General features: G+C 47.6%; 1 protein-coding gene across 7 annotated transcripts in view; it reads right to left on the reverse strand.

Annotated features, from left to right (window-relative positions):
* Positions 1–21,286, reverse strand: part of LOC144094131 (uncharacterized) — a 61,155-nt gene that overhangs the window by 20,179 nt on the left and 19,690 nt on the right. For 2 of the 7 annotated variants that reach the window (XM_077628053.1, XM_077628054.1), the window contains one exon: positions 13,089–13,277. The exons of the other annotated variants lie outside the window; for them this stretch is intronic. In XM_077628053.1, the coding sequence (XP_077484179.1) occupies positions 13,185–13,277 (93 nt within the window). In that variant the 3' untranslated portion in view covers positions 13,089–13,184. Of the gene's footprint in view, positions 1–13,088; positions 13,278–21,286 lie in introns of those variants that run through there. 7 annotated transcript variants of the gene reach the window in all.

Here is a 21,286-nt window from a genome sequence, read left to right on the forward strand (position 1 = left end):
CCTGTAAATGTGCTGTGACTGTGCCGTCCCACTTAGGCAAATGAAGCGCACTGCGACAGTGCACATTCTGTACGAAATGCGTTTCATTGAATATCAATGCATGCGGCGGGAGGCCTTCATCGGCGGCTTTCCATAAACTGCCGAATAAACAATGAGTATACAGTCTTCTGAAATATATCATGAATCGCAATAATAAGTAGAGCAGATTTATTTGAAGTAGTTCAGAGAACTTGTGGATAGCATTTTAAATGTTTTTATGACGTAGCTGACGTATATCAAAAGCTATATTTTGCAAACATCACATCTTTTTCCTTAGGGTGTGCCACATGGCACAGTCTTCATCCGTCCATAGCACCTTTCCAAGACAAATAATACATGCTTTAAATATATTTATTCAAAAAACAATCACTAACTGGATGGAACAAGTATTAAAGTAGTACAGCCATCATTTAAATTATATTATTTTCATTTGTAGGCTTCGGTCTCTTAAGCCTGCTGGACCTTGAAAACCGAGCCAGGGGCAGGAAACTTGCATATACACCATTGTACAGCCAATACAGGACTCAGCCAATTCCTTCCATAGCGACCGGAGGAGAGCAATCTAGGGCGTCGCATCATCGTCATGACAACGGTATGAAGCAGAAAAAGCTGCATCTGCCCGCGGGCACCGCCGTCAAATCAAGTGCAACTTCGTATCCCGGTCAATCACAAATCGCCAACGGCAAAAGCCTTATAACGCTATGTGCTTGAGCAGGAATCATTAGGTTTTAAGCATGAGGTCACCTCTAGTCGCCAGGTGCGCTTAAATGCTTGAAACTGAAAGGAGGCGGAGTTTCCGGCCCCTGATCGAGCCTCGAATCGAACCAAAAACCGCAGCGCAAAATGAGGCGCTAGCACCCCCGATTCGCATGTAGCGTAGCCGTTCTAATTTGTCCGTAATGTTTTTCTTATTTTTACTGCGCACTGCTACATCGCTCTCCCAAGCCTTGGCAACGGCAGTAAAACCATTGACTGATGGCCCAGAAATGTAGGTGGCGGCGGCAGTGCTATCCTGAATTCGAGAGCAGATGCGGTCTCTAAAAACAAAATCAGTGTCGCGCTGAATTCCAATGAACCCGTTACATCGCACTTCAGACAACCTTGTCGGAGCACAGTAAAAGCCATACCTCTTCCGAACAGAGCAGAAGGGCTATACGCTTTAGTGTTAACAATATTTCTTAGCACGAGCAGTTCGGAACCAGAGTTGCCAGAGTTGAGTCGGAAAAAGAGTGCTGCCATATGCCTGAATATTAGGAGTCTCTCCTTGAGTGGTATAGAAAAGAAAGCTGACACCTTACGCTTAAGAGTTGGAAAAATCAGAACGAGAGAATACCAAGACATATAAATTATTTTAAACTTTTTTCGTTCTGTAGTTCTGCCAAAATGAATAAACAGTCCAAGATTCCCGCATATGTGAGGAAAAAGAAGTTAGTTTGATATTTATATTTCATCCTTGCATTAGGGAGCAAAAAATCACCCCATGTGAAGTAAAGTAACATTGGATGAAGGAGATGCTTGTAGTTTAGCATTTTTGTAAACTCCATACATCTGCAAATACCAAAAGATAAGACCATTAACAAAAGAGAAAACTACAATATATTCAACAAGTGTTGTCCGTTGTCTATTCTGCCAGTGTTGCTTAAAGAGTTAGAAAAAACTTGTTCTGCTTGCGCTTGTGTCGCTCATATATAATTCACAATCATAGTCGGGCGCTACCTATGGGTTCCAGAAATTTTGATTTATGTAATTTTGATCCTCTTTATCAAAAGGACTCTATATTACCTAAAATAAAATAGAAACGTAAGTACTAGATCTGTTGAAGACTTCACCAAGATCGTGACTACCTAAACAACAGCATACTCCTGGAAAATTTAGAGCAATAGGCAATTCCTGGAAGTTCTTTGGAAATAGGTTGTTATCTCTAGCTACATTTTAAATTTATTGATACCAATTTTCACTCTTCACAAGTAACACGAATACTTCCTTGAGTCCCTCGCGGGAAAATTCTAGGCCCTATATTACATATTTATAGGTAAATAATACAGTTAGTGTTCACAAGCGAGCCAAGTTTGAAATTTACGCTGATGATAACGGCATATTTGGTTCATCTGGTAACTGCATTGAATACTTTAGGAACGCCAACTCGGCAGTCAGTACGATAGCTGCCTGGGCGCAGCAAACAGGCTTAGTAATTAGTGTTTCTCAAACGAAAGCAATTTTATTCTGCTCCAAGATTCGACACTTTGCACCCAATTGAACGCTTATAGTTTAAATAATACGCAGATTGAAATTGTAAGTATTACCAAGACGTCAGGTATGGTCTATATGAGAGCATGTATTGATTGTACGAAAAATACATTCAAAACAGGCTTGCTGCAATCATTTGCAATTTGCACAGATATAGGCACTTCGTCTTGAGGAACGTCTTGTTACTACAGAATAATTCGCTATTTCTCTCTCATTTTCCATGCTGCAGTGTGGCCCAGTCCTCTGGAATAAAACTGCCTCAAATAATATGGTCGCTTCCCAACGACCCTAGCAGGCAGGCGTACGGATGAACACAAGAATGAGGTCGGTTTTAATCACCGTACCAGGTCTAGCCCAAGTGATGATCACGTGCCAACAGCCGCTTCGTTGTCGTTCTCATTAAATGGGGTGGCCACGCGATGCTTGGCTTGTGGAATTATCCCCCCCCCCCCTCCGGCGAATGAAAATCTTTGTCTCATTGAGGAGTGGCCTACATTTCAGTGAAGTATGAAAAACGGAGAAAAACAGCTGTGAGCAAAACTATTCATATTGTTACAGGGATGTTACGGCGGTAAGTCTATATTGGCGGCTGCTCTGAGATGGCCAGCACTCAGCTCAGAACCGAGCGCCCAGCTACCAACTGTCAACGTCGTCGTCGTTCAGCGCACCGCCACTTCTTCGTTCATGATTCGTCCACTTGTAACACTATCCCCCTCGGCTGAAGGCAACGTCCCGGTGCTTGTTAGGCGTGCGATGTCGAGGTGGGTGATAGGGCTTGAGGCGAGCTACATGAACGACTTCGGACTTCAGTGGAGCGGACGTCGACTTTGGGTGCAGCGGCGTGATTTCATACGTTACGTCGGTCACTGCCCGTAATACACGATAAGGACCTGTGTAGCGCGGCAGAAGTTTTTCACATAACCCCACACGACGAGATGGGAGCCACAGCAAGACGAGAGATCCGGCAGGGTATCGCACATCACGGTGCAGGCCATCGTAGCGGTGTTTTTGAGCCTCTTGGGAGGCGGAGAGCTTGTGTCAAGCAACCTGGCGGGCGGCGTCTGCTCGGGCGATAGCGTCACGCGCATATGTAGTGACAGGGCCAGCTGTGGGCAGCAGAGTGTCGAAGGGCAGTAAGGGGTCTCGTCCAAAGAGAAGATAGAAGGGCGAGTAACCAGCGGTATCATGGCGCGAAGAGTTGTAGGCGAAGGTGACAAAAGGCAAGCTTATGTCCCAGTCCCGGTGGTCGTCGGATACGTACATGGCGAGCATGTCTGTCAGCGTGCGGTTGAGACGCTCCGTAAGGCCGTTCGTCTGAGGATGATAAGCAGTGGTGAACTTGTGACGAACGGAGCACGAACGAAGGATTTCGTCAACAACTCGGGAAAGGAAGCAGCGGCCACGGTCGGTGAGGAGTTGACGGGGAGCGCCATGGTGTAATATGACGTCGTGCAGAAGGAAGTCAGCGACGTCAGTGGCGCAGCTGGTTGGAATGGCGCGAGTGATCACGTACCGCGTGGCATAATCGGTGGCGACGGCAATCCACTTGTTCCCCGTGGAGGACTCCGGGAAGGGCCCAAGTAAATCTAGCCCAACACGAGAAAACGGGTCGGTCGGGATGGGGTCGGCTGCAGGTGTCCAGACGGCAGGACAGCGGGCTTCTTTCGGCGCCGACAGACGTCGCAAGCGGCGACGTAGCGCTGGACGGAGCGGTACAGACCAGGCCAGAAGAAACGCCGGCGCACGCGGTCGTACGTACGGGAGACACCAAGATGACCAGCCGTAGGTGCGTCATGCAGTTGTTCGTGGATAGTGGACCGTAGGTGGCGGGGAACAACTAGCAAGTGCTCAGCGCCATCAGGTCGCATGTTGCGGCGGTACAGCGTGTTCCCGTCCAGCAAAAACCGGGCCAGAGAAGTGTCGCGGCGGTCGGTGCTGAGGCGGTCGATGAGAGAGGTGAGGGTGGGATCCAAGCGCTGTTCGTCGGCAATGTGGGAGAGGTCGGAGATGGAGAGGACACAGGCATCCGACTCACAGTCTGTAGAAGGAGGATCGACGGGATAGCGGGACTGGCAGTCTGCATCTTGATGGAGGCGACCGGACTTGTGAACCACGGAAAAGGTGTATTCTTGCAATCGCAATGCCCACCGGCCAAGACGGCCAGTAGGGTCCTTGAGAGATGAGAGCCAACACAGGGCGTGGTGGTCGGTTATAACAGTGAATGGGCGGCCGAACAAGTATGTGCGGAATTTTCCAATGGCCCAAACAAGAGCCAGGCACTCGCGTTCTGTGATGGAGTAATTCTTCTCGGCGGGAGAAAGAAGACGGCTGGCGTACGCAATCACGCAGTGCTGGCCGCGTTGTCGCTGACCAAGGATGGCGCCAATTCCGTGACCACTGGCATCGGTGCGAAGTTCAGTCGGGGCAGACGGGTGGAAGTGGGCCAATACAGGAGGGTTGGTGAGGACGGCGATAAGGCTGGAGAATGCAGTAGCCTGCTCTGGGCCCCATGAAAAAGGAACGCCTTTCTGCAACAGATTGGTGAGAGGGCGAGCGACGGCTGCGAAGTTCGGGATGAACCGGCGAAAGTAGGAACAGAGACCGATGAAGCTGCGGACATCATTGGGCGAGCGGGGACAGGGAAAAGCACTGACGGCACGAACTTTATCAGGGTCAGGTTGTATGCCACTCGCATTCACCAAATGGCCGAGGACTTTGAGTTCGTGGCGGCCGAAAGTACATTTTTGTTAGTTGAGTTGAAGACCTGCGCGGCGGAAAAGTGCTAAGATGGACGAAAGGCGAAGCAGGTGGGTTTCAAAAGAGGGCGAGAAAACAATTACATCATCTAAGTAACAAAGGCAGGTCGTCCACTTGAAGCCCCGGAGTAACGAGTCCATCATCCGTTCAAATGTGGCAGGGGCGTTACAAAGGCCGAAGGGCATGACCTTAAAATGGTAAAGGCCATCAGGGGTGACGAAAGCTGTTTTCTCGCGGTCTCTTGCGTCAACAGAGATTTGCCAATACCCGCTACGAAGGTCGATGGAAGAAAAGTAGCGGGCGCCATGTAAACAGTCCAGGGCATCATCTATGCGCGGAAGGGGATAGACGTCTTTCTTCGTGACCTTGTTGAGATGACGATAGTCGACGCAAAACCGCCAAGTTTGGTCTTTATTTTTCACGAGCATGACAGGAGACGTCCAAGGGCTGTTTGAAGGCTCGATGATATCGTTGGCCAACATCTTGTCCACCTCCTGCTGGATGATCTGGCGCTCTGGTAGCGACACACGATAAGGCCTCCGGTGTATAGGTCTGGCATCGCCGGTGTCAATGCGGTGAGTCACTACCGATGTTTGACCCAGAGGAGCAGAAGCGAAGTCAAAAATGTCGGAGTAGGACACCAAAAGGTTGTGAAGATCCTGTGCATGCTCGGAGCTCAGGTCAGAAGCAATCATCGCAGAAATAGATTGCGGAACGTTGGCCGGGATGTCGGCCGCTTGAGAGACAGTAGAAGGCGGTCCAGGTGAGAGAGCAGTGACGGTACAGTCGGTGAGAGAAGACAAAGTAGCAAGCGATATGCCTGCAGGAAGAACTTGTGGTGACAAGCTGAAGTTGAGGACAGGAAGGGAGGTGCTATTCTTGGTGACGGTCACAATGAGGTGCGGAAGAACAACATTGCGGGAGGGAACGACATCGGCGAGTGGACAGGCAAGATAATCCACATCAGGAACCGCAGGAAATGGGGACATAGGCAGATAAACGGCACAGTCGGGGGGCAGGCGAGCGTACTCGGTGGAGCGAAGGCGGGGCGTGGAGCTTGAGGGTGTGTCGGCTGAGCTGAGAGGCAGGTCCAATCGTAGAAGGCCGCTGGAGCAGTCGATAAGAGCAGAGTGAGCGGTTAGAAAGTCTAGACCAAGGATCACATTGTGAGGGCAGTGTTCGAGGACGGTGAACAAAACTGGGATGTGACAATCGGCAAGAGTGACGCGGGCAGTGCACAGGCCAGTGACGGCAGCAGTGCTGCCATCGGCAACGCGAACGGCGGGCGAAGCGGCAGGGGTCTGAACTTTATTGAGGCGACGGCAAAAGGATGAGCTAAGAACCGAGACTTGGGCACCAGTGTCAATGAGGGCAGAAACAGGAACACCGTCCACAAAAACTTCGAGCAGATTACAGGGCGAAGGCTGGGTCAGTAGAGGATTTTCAGGGCGGGGCACCAATGCAGCATTACCTTCAAGAGCTGCACTGGCTAGTTTCCCGCGAAGCGGCCTGCAGAGGACGGTAACTGCGGTGCGGAAGAGGTGAGCGGGAACGGTGGGCTGTCGGGGAGGGAGAGCGGCTGGTTCTACGAGGATGCGGTGTGGACTCGGCGCTGGGTGGGTCATTCCGAGGCGTGAAGCGGCGGGGTCCATAGTCATAACGGCGGTCGACGTAGGGCAAAGGTCGGGGAGGTGCGGACCAACGGCTGCGGCAGTGGCGGGAGATGTGGCCTACGCGCGAGCACGTAAAGCAGATCGGCCGGTCGTCAGGGGTACGCCACTCATCCGGATTGCGATACCTTGTGTAACTTGGGACGAAGGTGTTGCGGGCCGTAGCAGTTGCGACCAAGGGAGAGATGGGGCTCGCACTCCGAGGTTCGACGGGACGATGGCTGGAGGGCATGCCCAAGTTGGCGACCTCCTGGCGGACGACAGCTTGAATAAGGAATATTGTGGCCAGGGTGTTGTCCGACAAGGGCGCGTTGGGCGTAACAGGAGCCAGCGCCTCCAGTTCACGGCGCACGATGCGAGTCACGTTGTCGGGGTTGGAAGGCTGCTTAGTGTCGGCAGATCCTGGCACGTGGAACTGGCAGCTGTGTTAGGCAGGCGGTCGAAGAGGTGTGCAATGCGCCGGTGCTTGGCCTGCTCGAAGCGTCGACACACCTGCAGAACGGAGTCAACCGTAGAGCAGTCCCGGCATAGAAGAAGGTGGAAGGCATCGTCGGCAATGCCTTTAAGAATGTGGCCTACCTTATCGTCTTCGGTCATGTTGGGATCGGCCTTTCGGCACAGTGCCAAGACGTCTTGAATGTATGTAATATATGATTCAGTGGCCGTTTGGGCGCGAGCTGCAAGTTTTTTTTGGCAGCAAGCTGACGGCCAACGGGTTTCCCAAACAGGCCGCGGAGCTTTTGCTTGCAGGCATCCCGCGTGGCAATCTCTTCTTCGTGGGTTTCGAACCAGACGCGTGTGGTGCCGGCGAGATAAAATATTACATTGGCCAGCATCAGCGTGGCGTCCCACCTGTTGTGCTGGCTAATACGCTCATAAAGCGAGAGCCAGTCCTCGACGTCCACGCCATCTGTACCGCAGAATGTGCCCGGGTCGCGAAGGTGGGCTACGACGACAGTTGGCGTGGCAGGCGCAGACGGAGGGGCCGGGTCGGTAGTCATCTCGCCGGTTCGGCCCGTCGTCTCGTCGGCTCGTCGGGTCGTCGGCATGTCGGCTCAAACCCGCGACCTCCACCAAAAGATGTTACGGAGATGTTACGGCGGTAAGTCTATATTGGCGGCTGCTCTGAGATGGCCAGCACTCAGCTCAGAACCGAGCGCCCAGCTGCCAACTGTCAACGTCGTCGTCGTTCAGCGCACCGCCACTTCTTCGCTCATGATTCGTCCACTTGTAACAATATCTTAGTAGATGGGAAGCGAAGAATTATAAGATAATAAGTTCATTATAAATTAAGTCCGCACTTGCGAAGAGATGGAAAGACTGCAAATCTCTTGTGAATAGTTCTCAGTCAAGCGAAAAGTACGGCTTTAAATAACCACATCCACGCTTTGAGGCTGCTCAAGCTGATGGCCGACAGTCACAGTTCCAACGGGACAAACTTCGTAGTTGACGCTGCCGATGCTTTGCTGGATTTCGCAGGTTCAGAAATATATATGGAGGAGCTCTTCGCACAACTCTGTGTGGCGAACGGGGGTGCTCACCCATGACTTGTCGCCCGGATAGTAGTGCACTCACCTGTGCCTGATGTTATGGTGTCAGGAATCCGCAAATTTCTGCTCCTTAATGCGCAAGAAGGCACACTGACGTGCTTGGTCTGCTTGTTCGACAGAATGATCTGTGTCTAGTGAGACCACTCCGGAGGAAGAATGATTATAGCCAAGGAGCTAGGCACCGGGGCAGCGTAACTTGCCCATCTTCAAGATGGTCGATGAGAAGCCGCAGTTTGGCTGTGCCGATCTATCTCGAAATGATGTCGGACGTGTTGACTGCTCCGAGGAAGCTGTCGTCGTTTGTGGTCTCTTGTGGATGAGGTTCGACGGGAGCGCACGAAAGGCTACCAGCGTCCGTGTGCTTAGGTGTCGGTGTGCCGGTGTGCCAGCGTCGGTGTGCCGGACTGAAAAGTAATGATGACAGCGAGTTCGCGCAGCCGTAATGCTGAACTTGCTGAACGCCCACGAGGCGAGTTATGACCCGTGACGACAAAAAAAGCCTGCAATACAGGTATGACCGCAACTTAGTGGTGGCCCATACTACCGCCAAATATTCTTTTTCGGTAGAAGAGTAGCTAGATTTAGCGCGCCGAAGTGCACGGCTTACGTAGACGATTACTTTGTCAACACTGTTTGGCCGCTAAACTAGAACTGCGCCAAGGTGGGGTTTCCTCGCATCCATCCGTACTTCCTTATTTGTGTCGTACTCGAAAAGTACCAGCCGGCGTGATTGGAGCCGGCGTCGTAACCCATCGAAAGCAGTGTGCTGTTCGCTGCTACAGCAAAATGGGGCGCCAACCCGGGTTAGTACTGTCGGTGTGCTGGCGAGCAGCGCGAAGTTCTTATGAAGCGACTGTATTAGGACCAGAGGCCGAGAAACCGTCTGACTGCTTTTTTATGAGCGGGGGCTCTAAAGGCCTCAACGGCAGCAAGTTTCTCAGGGCCAGCAGGAATTTATTCAGCAGTCACGACATGGCTGAGAAGTTTCAGCCATGTTCGAGGGCAGTTTTGTGACGGTGCAGGTGTTGCGCGAGCGTTGTCGAAAAAAGAATTACGTCATAAAAATAAACAAGGCCTTCATGCCAGTTCACACCTGTGAGCACAGTGTCCACTATTCTGTGGAAGGTGGCAGGAGCGCAGCAGAGACCGAAGTGAGGACTGCATTGAGCCCGTCCGCTGTGACAAATACGGTTTTCTCGCGGTCCCTCTCATCAACTTCTATTTGTCAGTAAGGCCTCCTGATGTCAACCGACGAGAAGTACTTGGCTCGCAGAAGTTGACCAAGGGAGTCGTTAAAACGCGGCAGTGGATAGACGTCTTTCTTTGTCACACTGTTTAGGTAACTGTGGTCGTCGCAGAAGTGCAGTGTTGCGTCTTTCTTACTTATAAGTACGTCAGGAGACGACCACAAACAGCTTAAAAATTAGAGAGACGCCATTCGCGAGCATTTCTTTGACTTACTTTTCGGCAGCGCCTCACGCGAATACACACACGTTAGGGTTGCTGACGAGTAGGTTGAGCACATTTCTGCGTGATGATCCTGCGTTTAACGATCGACATTTGCGGCAATTTACGTGACGTTGTGAAACACGCACCGAAGCAAACTGATGCAAGAGGTGCTACAGTTTCTTCTTTTGAGAGGGCAAAATACCTATATGGGGTCGACGTCAATGACCGTATCCGGTTCAGCTGCTGGCGTGGTTTCTTCGTAAGCAAAACATTCGGCCACTTCCTGAACATGGTCGGCATAAGCAATGGCGTAACCACGGAACAGATGGTGACGGTCATTGCAGAAATTGCTGACAAGCACTTCTGTCCGATGGTCATTAAGGAAGCGAAGACCTTGTGTCACAGAAATCCCGAGAGTGAGGAAGAGGGAGACATCGATCAGGCTGGCCAACCCTAAGTCCCTTATGCGGCTTTTCGGAGGCAACTCCAGCAATGATTCTGGCACGTGGTGGCAGTGTGACGTTATTATAGGTGTTCACAGTTCGGATCGGGAACCATTTTGCTAAGGCTCTTTTGGGCCTATTTGGACGGAACATGCCACCAAGCAATTTGGGAAGTCTATAGTGGCACGGTGCACTCGAAGAAAGTCAATGAAAAAATTATTAAACTGAGCATATTACACAAAAATATTATCCGACTCATTACACACTCGCATTATCATTGTAATGTCGCCTTCATACGAGGGAAAAAACTTTCAATAAGCGTCAAAAAAAGATCTGCAATTATGATCTTTGCCTTGAGCTAGAAAAGAAAAAGTACAACTGCAATTGTTTGATAATGATAGCGGCATTTTCTGTGAAAGAGCCAACACGTTCCTCGATACTCAATCACGAGTTTTAAAAAGTGATTTCCTTGCGGACTAATTATGCACTCCAGGTATCACAAGTTCGAACCTCTGGTCTCCTTCATTCCTACCTAAACAACATCAATGCTATCATACGGCTTGAGCAAAATGCACTGAAGTGTATGTTTCTCAAAAGCACTTTTTCTTTATTGCGAACACTTCGTGCAATCATTTATAGACACTATTTTTGATCATCTTAACTTTCTGAAATGCTTCGTTAAATACGCGGCATATACCAGTCTTGCGTAGCATGTAGTGTATCGCACTTCATCGTTCATTTATTGTTGCATTTTATATTTTATAACCTTGATTGATTTTTGCTGTAAATATTACATAAAAAATATAAATTTCGCTTGGAAACTGGTTCTTTATTTGCATGTAGGCTTCTTTGTTGAGTTCATGAACCATTAGTTACTATAAATTTCTTCTTTTCTGTATAATTGTTTACTGTACAAACTCCATATTTTGTCCTAATAATACTACAAGTAATATTATGATCATTGCTAACTTATTTAGATGTATGACTGCTATGTACGAGACGACGACAAATAATTTCTAACCCACGTCGTTATAAACCTCACCTTGCTGACTGGCCCGTTCTGAATGTTATCAAATACATCACAACCTGAGCCATGTGCCCATCCTTTGTACAGCGCACATTGAACACTTAAAATTTTCATCAATTGTTTGTTCATGCGCTTCAAGGCAGTGTGCAGCTTCCATGATGCCATCGAGCTGCAGGATCCCTCGTCTCAACCTTTATTAATGCCGTTCTTGTTGCACGCCGTCGAAACTTTGTGCGTCATGCGGGGAGTTGAATCCTTAGAGTATTAGATCCTTTCCTGCCAGCGGTTTGAGCGACAGAGAATCAAGTATCTTCATTTTGAAATTCCGCTAGCTGAATTAGAGATGCTGTTTAACATTCCAGTCCTCAACTAATTCGGTGCAACCTACGAAGGGCATGCATTTAAGCTCGCCTGTGAGCTTCTTCACACGTTAGTTTTTGAGACAGGGAGGATTTTCTGTAGCACTTCTTTTCCTCTGCTTCACCCAGAAAATTTATTTATTATTATTACTTTTTAAATTATATATTTTATCCCTAACTATTTTTGATTCCTCAATTTTATCCATATCGCCTCAAAACATCTACAAATTCGTTGTTCGCTTTCCCAGATTTCTCAATTATTTTTAACCGCTTCAGAGAAGTCAGGATTAATCTTGCTCCTGCTTAGACTTGCGCCAAACTCTGGCCAACCCCTAACTGTGGGTGTGTGCCATCGCCTCAGAGTCCACAAATAGAGTGACAACAGAGAATTCAAAGAGAGCCCCGAGAGAAGGACGAATGAGAGAGCAAGGCCGAAGAAAACGATCAACCGAGGTTATTAGTTGGCGCGTTGTTTGGGGAAAGGTGACGTTAAAGATACGATCTCAGAGATCGAGGCCACAAAGCGCAGACGTAGAACCCCGGGCGGCCGATCGTTCCTCCGGACGAGACTGCGTGAGCGGCGTGAAAGATCGCTCTTGACAGATGAGGATTCGACGAAGGCACATGGACACGATGCATGAACCTCGGTGAGGAAGGAGTAGGCCTTTCGGACTGCCTCCGCGTAAGTGAATATGCGGAACCTTGAGCAAGAGACTTATGTCTACATTCTGAGAGTCGAGATTCAGCGATTTGCGAGAGGCCTGCAATACGCGCATTTATAATTGTGTGCACCACGATGTTTATGTTTTATGTTAACTATAAGTGTCTTACATCCTCCTGTGTTTTTAGACATAAATTCTCTTGCTTATGTTAACACCTATAGTTCTACTCTCACCTCAGGCAGTGAGGACCAGCTCATCAGCTTGAGGACTAGGATGTCTCCCCCAGTAGCACAAATGGGGCTCTGAACTGCGGGCCCTTGTGGGCCCGGCACGGGCTGCCCATAGGGGCCTGACGTGGTATATGTGCGGGATTTGCAACTCGGCAACGGGGGACCCTCAAGGGCTGCCCAGTGGGCTTACTGCATAGCCCCACAAGGCTCCGCACTGGATCCCCTTGGGCAGGCCCGTGCCGGGCCTTCGTGGGCTGACCCTTGCCGGGCCTACGTGGGCTGGCTCGTGCCGGGCCTGCGTGGGCTGGCCCATGCCGGGCCTGCGTGGGCTAGTCCGTGCCGGGCCTACGTGGGCTGGCCCGTGCCGGGCCTCTGTGGGCTGGCCCGTGTCGGGCCTCCGTGGGCTAGGCCGTACTGGGCACCCGTGGGCTTGCCCGTACTGGGCCCCTGTGGTCTAGCCGTTCTGGTCCCAGTGGGCTTCTTAGGTGATAACTTGCGAGAAGTCTACAAAGGTAACCCATATAGAGCCAATAGCTGTATGCCTTTGGGCCCACCCACCCATTAGACTTAAGGCCCACCTTGCCAACGCAGAGAGGCTTTCTTCACTTCATCAGTATTTTTCGTGTACATGTTACTACTGAAATTACAATGCAAGTAAGAATGCTTCTTATTTATTTATTTGTTTTTGCAAGGCATTTTGGGCAATCTTGCATATAAAGCTCCAATTACTGGGGTGAAGGGCCCGCCCCCTTCATCCGAACTTTCCGACCGCCATGCCAGTCGCCCCCAGCACGAACGCAGCCACTCTGTTGTTGCCTTCCATGGTGGCTGTTGGGATTCTGTGCTGCATAGCAGATGTAAAAGTGAACAAATAAACACACATCTAATTGATATTCAGTATGGTGGATAAAAGTCACTTTCCAAAGTATTACGGTCACATCTTTCAAGAAATGCTTCATGGCCGTATGCAATGCTACAATGTGCAATGCTTGAAATATCAGCAAATTTCGTTTGCTGTTAATATCTGTAACCATAATAAACATAAATATCCAAAATAAGAATAGCAGAAAGGTGCATGAGCCATTAAAGGAATATAGACACCTAAATTTATTGCGTGTTTTCTTCTCTCAAATGATGCGTTAGATAATAAAATACACGGATTACCAGGTAGTACTTGCCTACAACCCCGCTAAATAATTTAATATTGAATTACTTCTCATGCTGTTTTGGTTTCATCGATCGAACGCCGACTGTCGTCAAGTTGATGTTTTGGACACATTATGCAACTAGAAAAACTAATACAATCGCTGACATGTAGCTTAAACTGACTACGACATTTATTCCAGCCTCTTCCAAGACCTGGAATGACAAAAAAATGACCTGTCAGCAATAATATAACCGATTTTTTATGCCTCATGTGAATTAAACACTAACTACACGTCACAGTCATCGTTCGACTGATGAAGCCGAAACAGCGTCAAGAAGAAATTAAATTGCAGAAAAACTGCACATTGCGCTAGTTGGTGTTGATGCATAGTGGTGGTTCAAAAGCGCAAACACACACGAACCATGTAAGAGACGAGACACACAAACCAGCGCTGAACTTACTACAGATTTTTTGTTAGGGAGAAGCACGTCATATATACACACACGAAAAAAAAGCGCACATGTGCAGTTTCAACAAAACTCCTAGTGCTAGTAGAAGGAAAAACTGCTTTAAAAGCACGTGAATATCAGCAGAACCACTACCCACTAAGTAGCATATTGATTTCTCGAAACGATAATGTAACAGATGGCATATTCACGCACCCATTACTTTTCTGATAATATGAAACGCCTCAGCTATTTCTCTAGTGCGCTGGTCAGAATGAGCGAACATGACATCAGTATCGTCAAAAAAATGGCGTATATTTGCACGTGAAACAATGCTTAGCTAGGTTAGTTTCTTTCTTAAAGAATTAGCGTGCTCCATGAGGCGCACGTTAACGCAGTGGCCAACCTGGCCTATGCAGGTAAGGCCACAGGACAGGGATTTGATACACTACGCCAGTCTTACAGGGAACATATCTTTTTTCATGATTTATGTTTCAAGCATTTCTTCTGCGCCGTTCATGCTTTCTTTGAACTGCCGCCCCCACTCTCTAGCTTGTTAGGTGCACGGTACAGAACCTTTACCTTATGCTTGCTCCCCACTCTTTTTAATCGGGTGCGACAGCGTGTGGGCATATGGCATAACCACTACCTTTCTTCTCCCTTCTTCCGAACCCTTTTCCAGCCCCGAGGTACTTGCAGACGATTTCAGCTCATGGAGGACTTTGTCTGCACTCGAAATGAGAACTGAGTCCCGGAAACCAGCTTCCCTACGTCTGTCTATTTGGGCTAAGAGACTGTGCATCATTTTCTGATAAGATTTCTTTACTGCCATGCCTAAGCATCCCGTAACGATGCCACTTTTTACAAGCTTTGAATGAAAGGGCCTGTAATTCAAAAGGGGCTCTTCACTTTTAGGGGAATACTGCCAACAGACTTGGTTGGGTTCGAGACAGAATTTTAAATCAAGGAATTGCAAGACTTTCTTGAAGAACTTCATGTGTGAACCTCGGCCCCGACCAATTACGTGCAAAACTATGAACATTTGACACAATTTCAGGATTCACGGTCCTAGCCAGCACCAGATAATCATCACATAACAGAAAATGCATATGCAATAACCGGCTATATCAGTCTCAACTTTCATATCAACCCTGCTTAGATAAATGTTACTGAGAATGGGAGCTATAAAGACGAACATGCCACTCAACAAACGTGTTACTCTGGTAGTAAGATAACAGTTAAAGAAAGGATCCTGTTATGACTCCACACTCATTTTGGAGCACGCATTCATCGCTCTCATCCGTAATACAATGCTGAACATACTGGATTAGTTCAAAGTATGGAAGAGAATAAAACAAATCAACCACATCTACGCTAAACCATCAAATAGTGCCCGGCTCTCATTTCGGAGGAAATTCGCTACTGCCTCAGAATTAGGTACGAGAAACGGATCCTTTACGCGAAGTGACGACAAATGTTTGCGAAGATAGGTAGACACAAACAACTGCCAAGAATTGTGCTCAGATACGCTTGCGCGGAAAGGAAATTTAGGCTTGTACATCTTAGCACTAAAGAAAATTTCTAACACCGATTGTTCAGCTTCCTTCACTTTCTTTGCTATACCTTCATACTTAACACTTCCGAAGTAAAGTCATCGCCTTCTCTGAACATCAGTGCTAGAAATTTTCTTTAGTGTTAAGACCCACAAGCCTAACGTTCCTTTCCACACAAGCGTCTTTGAGCACAATTCTTGGCAGTTGGTTGCGTCTACCTATCTTTGCAAACATATGTCGTCACTTCGCGTAAAGGATCCGTTTCTCGAACCGAATTCTGAGGCAGTAGCTGATTTCAACCGAAATGAGAGCCTGGCACTATGTGATGGTTTAGGCATAGATGTGGTTGAGTTGTTTTATTCCGTTCCACACTTTGAACTAATCCAGTATGTTCAGCAATGTATTACGGAGGACAACAATGAATGCGTGCTCCAAAATGAGTGTTTAATCGCAACATGTTCCTTTCTGGAACTCTTATCTTACTACCTGAGTAACACGCTTGTTGAGTGGGATGGTCGACCTTATATGCAAAAATCGGGTGTGTGCATAGGTTCCAAGGTAGATCCCATTCTCAGTAACATTTATCTAAGCGGGGTTGATATGAAAGCTGAGACTGATCTAGCCGGTTATTGCATACGCATTTTCTTTTATGTGGACGATTACCCGGTGCTGGCTAGGTCAGTGAATCCCGAATTTGTGTCAAATGTTCTTGATGTTTTTGCACGTAAATGGTCGGGGCTAAAGTTCACACATGAATGCCCTCAAGAAAAAGTCTTGCAGTTCCTTGATTTCAAATTCTCTTTCGAACCCAACCATGTCTGTTGGCACTATTCCCCTAGAAGTGAAAAGCCCCTTTTGAATTACAGGCCCTTTCTTTCAAAGCTTGTAAAAAGTGGCAGCGTTACAGGATGCTTAGGCATGGCAGTAAAGAAATCTTATCATAAAATGATGCCCAGTCTCTTAGCCCGAATAGACAGATGTAAGGAAGCTGGTTTCCGGGGACTCAGTTCTCGTTTCGAGTGCATACAAAGTACTCCATGAGCTGAAATCGTCTGCAAGTACCTCGGAGCTGGAAAAGGGTTTGGAAGAAGGGAGAAGAAAGGTATTGGTTATGCCATATGTCCACACGCGGTCGCACCGGATTAAAAAGAGTGGGGAGCAAGCATAGTGTAAAGGTTATGTACCCTGCACCTAACAAGCTAGAAAGAGTGGGGGCGGCAGTTCAAAGAAAGCATGAAGGGTGCAGAAGAAATGCTTGCAACATAAATCATGAAAATAGATATGTTCCCTGTAAGACTGGCGTAGTGTACCAAATCCCTGTCCTGTGGCCTTACCTACATTGGCCAGATTGGCCACTGCGTTAACGTGCGGCTCATGGAGCACACTAATTCTTTAAGAAAGAAACTAACCTAGCTAAGCATTGTTTCACGTGCAAATGCACGCCTTTTTGACGATACTGATGTCTTGTTCGCTCATTCTGACCGGCGCACTAGAGAAGTAGCTCAGGTGTTTCATATTATAAGAAAAAGTAATGGGTTCGTGAGTACGCCATCTGTTACATTATCGCTTCGAGAAATCAATATGCTACATCGTGGGTAGCAGTTGTGCAGATACACACATGCTTTTAAAGCGGTTTTTACTTTTTACTAGCACTAGGAGTCCAGTTGACATCGCACATGTGCGCTGTTTTTCCGTGTGTATATATATGACGTGCTTCTTGCTAATAAAAAATTCAGTTGTAAGATCAGTGCAGTGCTAGTTTGTGTGTCTCGTCTCTTGGTCTGTTTGTGTTTGCACTTCTGAATTTGACCGCCGCGGCCGGGATTGAATTTGCGTCTTTCGGGCCAGCAGCCGAGTGCCATAACCACTCAGCCACCGCGGCGGCTTCGCAGTGACTGGTAAGAGCAATTTTCTAATTGCAGTTCTTGCCCATGCCCTTGTCAAGCAAGGCAGTAATGCCGGTTGACCTGCAGTAAATATAATGTGTCCTCTACATGCTGCCTAGTTAGCAAAGTTCTTGTAGTCAAAATTGAACGAAACATTACTTATTTTTTCAGCTAGAAGCGCATGAGCTATTGTTATAGTCCAAGGCAAAACAACTTAGTGCCTTAGATTAGTGCTCAACGAGGGGCCCACACGCAGAGACACTTGACTTGCCACTGTTTCCTTATCCAAAGTAATACAGGAGTGCTTGGCCTGTGGTGTTCATGCTAAGAAATACAAAATATAAATAGAATCATAACTGAAGTGCAAAGAAAAATCAGAGACAAGTTTTGTCATTACACCTTATGTGACACTAGAGAGTACATGTTCATAAAGAAGTAGTAAAATGGTCATTTTGAAATTTTGCACAATCATCAAATTGTCATGAGCACAGTCAGTATGCCTTTTATTCACACAAAAGGTTTCCAACGGCTCCAGGGCACTTAAGTTTCATTTTTGTACAGTGCCTTTAAAAGACAGAAAGTGGTCAAGGGCCACAAAATGGTAATAACTGTGTATCACCATTTTCATATCTATGCTTCATTACTTTTTAACACAACTTCCAATATGACCCACATGATTTCCTGGAGGAGCAGGATTCCAGTGTGCACCACTCACATTCAATGAAGGACCTGGCTGCCTTTTTCAAGTGTCATACTAATTTTCACAATGAAAGTGCGTTGAGCGAGTTTGACAGCAAGCAAGAACATGATTTGAACCCAATAGCATAAGGAAATTTTAAAGTGGTCCGTAACATTATGCTTTTAACAAGACCACTTCAGGTGTCAATACTCATCAAAGTTGCCATCAGATCTCAGCTTTGGTGTGCTCATAAAGGGAGGGTGGGGTGCTTAGTTATAATGACCAATTGTTACGGCTGGTACATAGTGCTACCCTACTTCAATGAGGAAGGATGTGACAAACTATCGTCCAAAATCTTACATCTGGCCTAAAGGCTGAAAAGCAAAAGCAAATGAAGGACCACTAAGACCTGAAATTATTTCCTACTTGAACAGTTATGCACATCATAAAGAAAGCTGACAAACGGCACGAAGTTATACTGGTATTTTGGCCTCAGATGCTCGCTCATTTGAGCCTCAGTATACTAACTAAAGCAATAAACAAGACATGACTGTTGAAGGCATCATAAGCTCCTGTAAAGCTCATCAGCAGTGAGAAAAACAAATTCTAACCTTCCTAATAATATAAAAGTCAGCCAATGAGGCCACTGTGTCAGTCACCAACTAAGAGACCATGTACAAACTATACACTGTAAATGCACAAACTCTACATGAGAGCAAAGCATGCCCTGCACTTGTGAAACAAATTCGTGTCAATGTAAGATTCTTGGCAACAGTAGGCATCATCATTAATGGCATGTGCTAAAAAGGAAGTGGGCACCGTAATGATGCTGTACAATTTAGAATTCAGCCTTTTAGTAAACTATATTTTGTCTAGTACCATGAACACCGTCAGAGGAGAAGGCAAAAATGAAAGGAAAGCTGCCAGCTGTCATGAGGCCTGCCACAAAAAAAAAACACTGAACAGAAGTGGTGCACAAACAAAAAAGGAGGGATGCACTATGCGATTACAGAACACAAAATAACACAGGAAAACAGGGCCCAACCAATGAATGAAAATAGAACAACAAAAAGAAGGTAAGCAGTATTGAACACTGCTAACTCTGAAAATTGAGAACAGTGATATAGACAACACCTAAAAAATAAGTTTCAAAGACTATAAAAACGTAACTTTGGTCAAATATTTTTTTAAATGCTGCATTAGACATTAGAAAACATGAATCCCCAAGTGGTATTTGCCTACCATTAAATAATTTATAATTCCATTTTCTTCTCTGATGTTGTTTAGGCTTGATCAGCCGAATGACGGCTGTGATGCCTAGTTGGCCTTTAGGTCTGCTGAGGCATGGAAAAGGCTACAATATAAATGTTTATATGCAGTTTTAATTCACTACAACACCTAAAACAGCCTGTTTCAAAAGCTGGAATGACAACAAATGCCATAGCAGCAGTTATATTACCAGTATTCTTGCTTTTGACATGACCTGAAAACTAACTACACGTCGCAGCCATCGTTCGGTTGATAATACTGAAACAACAAGGAGAAAGGCAATTATAAATTATTTACCAGTCATAGAGCAAATATTACAGGGTTGTCCATGTACAGGTGTAGACAGAAGTAAACGGAACGCGCCGCACAAGAACTGCGTGTCAGCGCCGCCTAGCCAAACCAGACGAAATCTCGAAATCGCCACGCGCATGTGCAGGCCCGCTTCCGGCGCGACCCTCTCAATGCTCCGCTTGCCTCGCATTCGTCCGGCGTCTGTGTCGTGCTGATGATGATTATGATCGGATGGTCGTGCTCTGTGTAGCTAGCGAACATTTCGGAAAACAAAGACCGCTGTCTTGATAAGGCAAATTGCTTGGGGACGCCTCTACCATTAAGCCGCTTCGCTTGAGACAGCTGGAGGCGTGTTTGCGCCGCAAACAATCCGCGTGTTTCGAACTTTTGCTGCCGCTGTGACTCTGCTGCGTCTCACTCGCAAGCAATCGCGCTCAAAACACTCGGCATACTGCCGCAGTTTTGTGTAACTTTTCTACAGTTATCACTGATGATTCGCCCTGTGCCTACCAGGCGCTGACGCAGCACTAGTGCATGCACCCTGCCTGTCTCCCCCGAAACAAACTGCCCCTATACTGGATCCTGCTCTTATCACCACCGAGACAGCGCGCTGCGTATCGCGCTGCCATGTGTGGAGCAGAGCTCATGGTAATCACTTTGCATGCACCTTCGGATCTTAGAATGACTACAAGCACCCGCTGTCTCACCCACACGAATGCCGCGGCAGCAGTGCGTCACTGTTGCGTGCCCCGCGTGCGAAATTCGGCATATAAGTACCCGTGATCGCCCAATAATCAGAGTATGAGCCACGACAGAACGCGGCAAGCGATCCAAACTCTTCTCTGCGAGCTGTATTACTTCACTGCTACCGGTTACATATAGACATTGGTCTGAGAATATAGGTGTGGAAACCCAACAGCTGCATCCAGCACATTTGGAAGCAGTCACTATCCTTGAGACGCTGGATTGCGCTGCAAAAAGCGCCAAGAGCGGCGGTTTCATCTCATTTTAAGCTGACCTCCTAGGCGAGGTTCCTATGGAGGAGCACTGTGGTGCAGTACAGACACACAGGGTGCATGCTTTGCCGCTCCGTCGGTTCCTTGTAGGAGCAAGCCGAAAATGAACGGTAACTGTATTAAAAGAACCCGAAACTGCGCTGGTGGATCGAGTGTTTTTGAGTTTATTTGGTCTATAGCGAGATGGAAATGAATCCCAGAGGCAACTAAATTTCGAAGGACGCGCGCTATTTGCGATGAAAATGCGCCTACAGCTGTCACAGATGAAACGACATAATTATAGCGTCGCCCCCGCGGGATTTGTGGCATCAAGGCAGCGGTCTGTGCACTCCGAAATGCCCGCTCGCTACTAAGGGCGCAACCATCCGACCATAATCATCATCAGCGTGACCCTGACTACAGACGAATGCGAGGCGAGCGGAGCAAGGAGAGGGTTGCGCTGGTAGGGGGCCTGCATATGCGTGTCGCGATTTTGAGCTTACGTGTGGTTTTTCTAGGCGGCGCTGAAAAGCAGTTCTTTCTTGTGCCGCGCGCTCCGTTTACTTCTGTCCGCGCCTGCACATTAA

The sequence above is a fragment of the Amblyomma americanum genome, chromosome 6 (assembly GCF_052857255.1).
Source record: "Amblyomma americanum isolate KBUSLIRL-KWMA chromosome 6, ASM5285725v1, whole genome shotgun sequence".
Taxonomy (NCBI): Eukaryota; Metazoa; Arthropoda; class Arachnida; order Ixodida; family Ixodidae; genus Amblyomma; species Amblyomma americanum.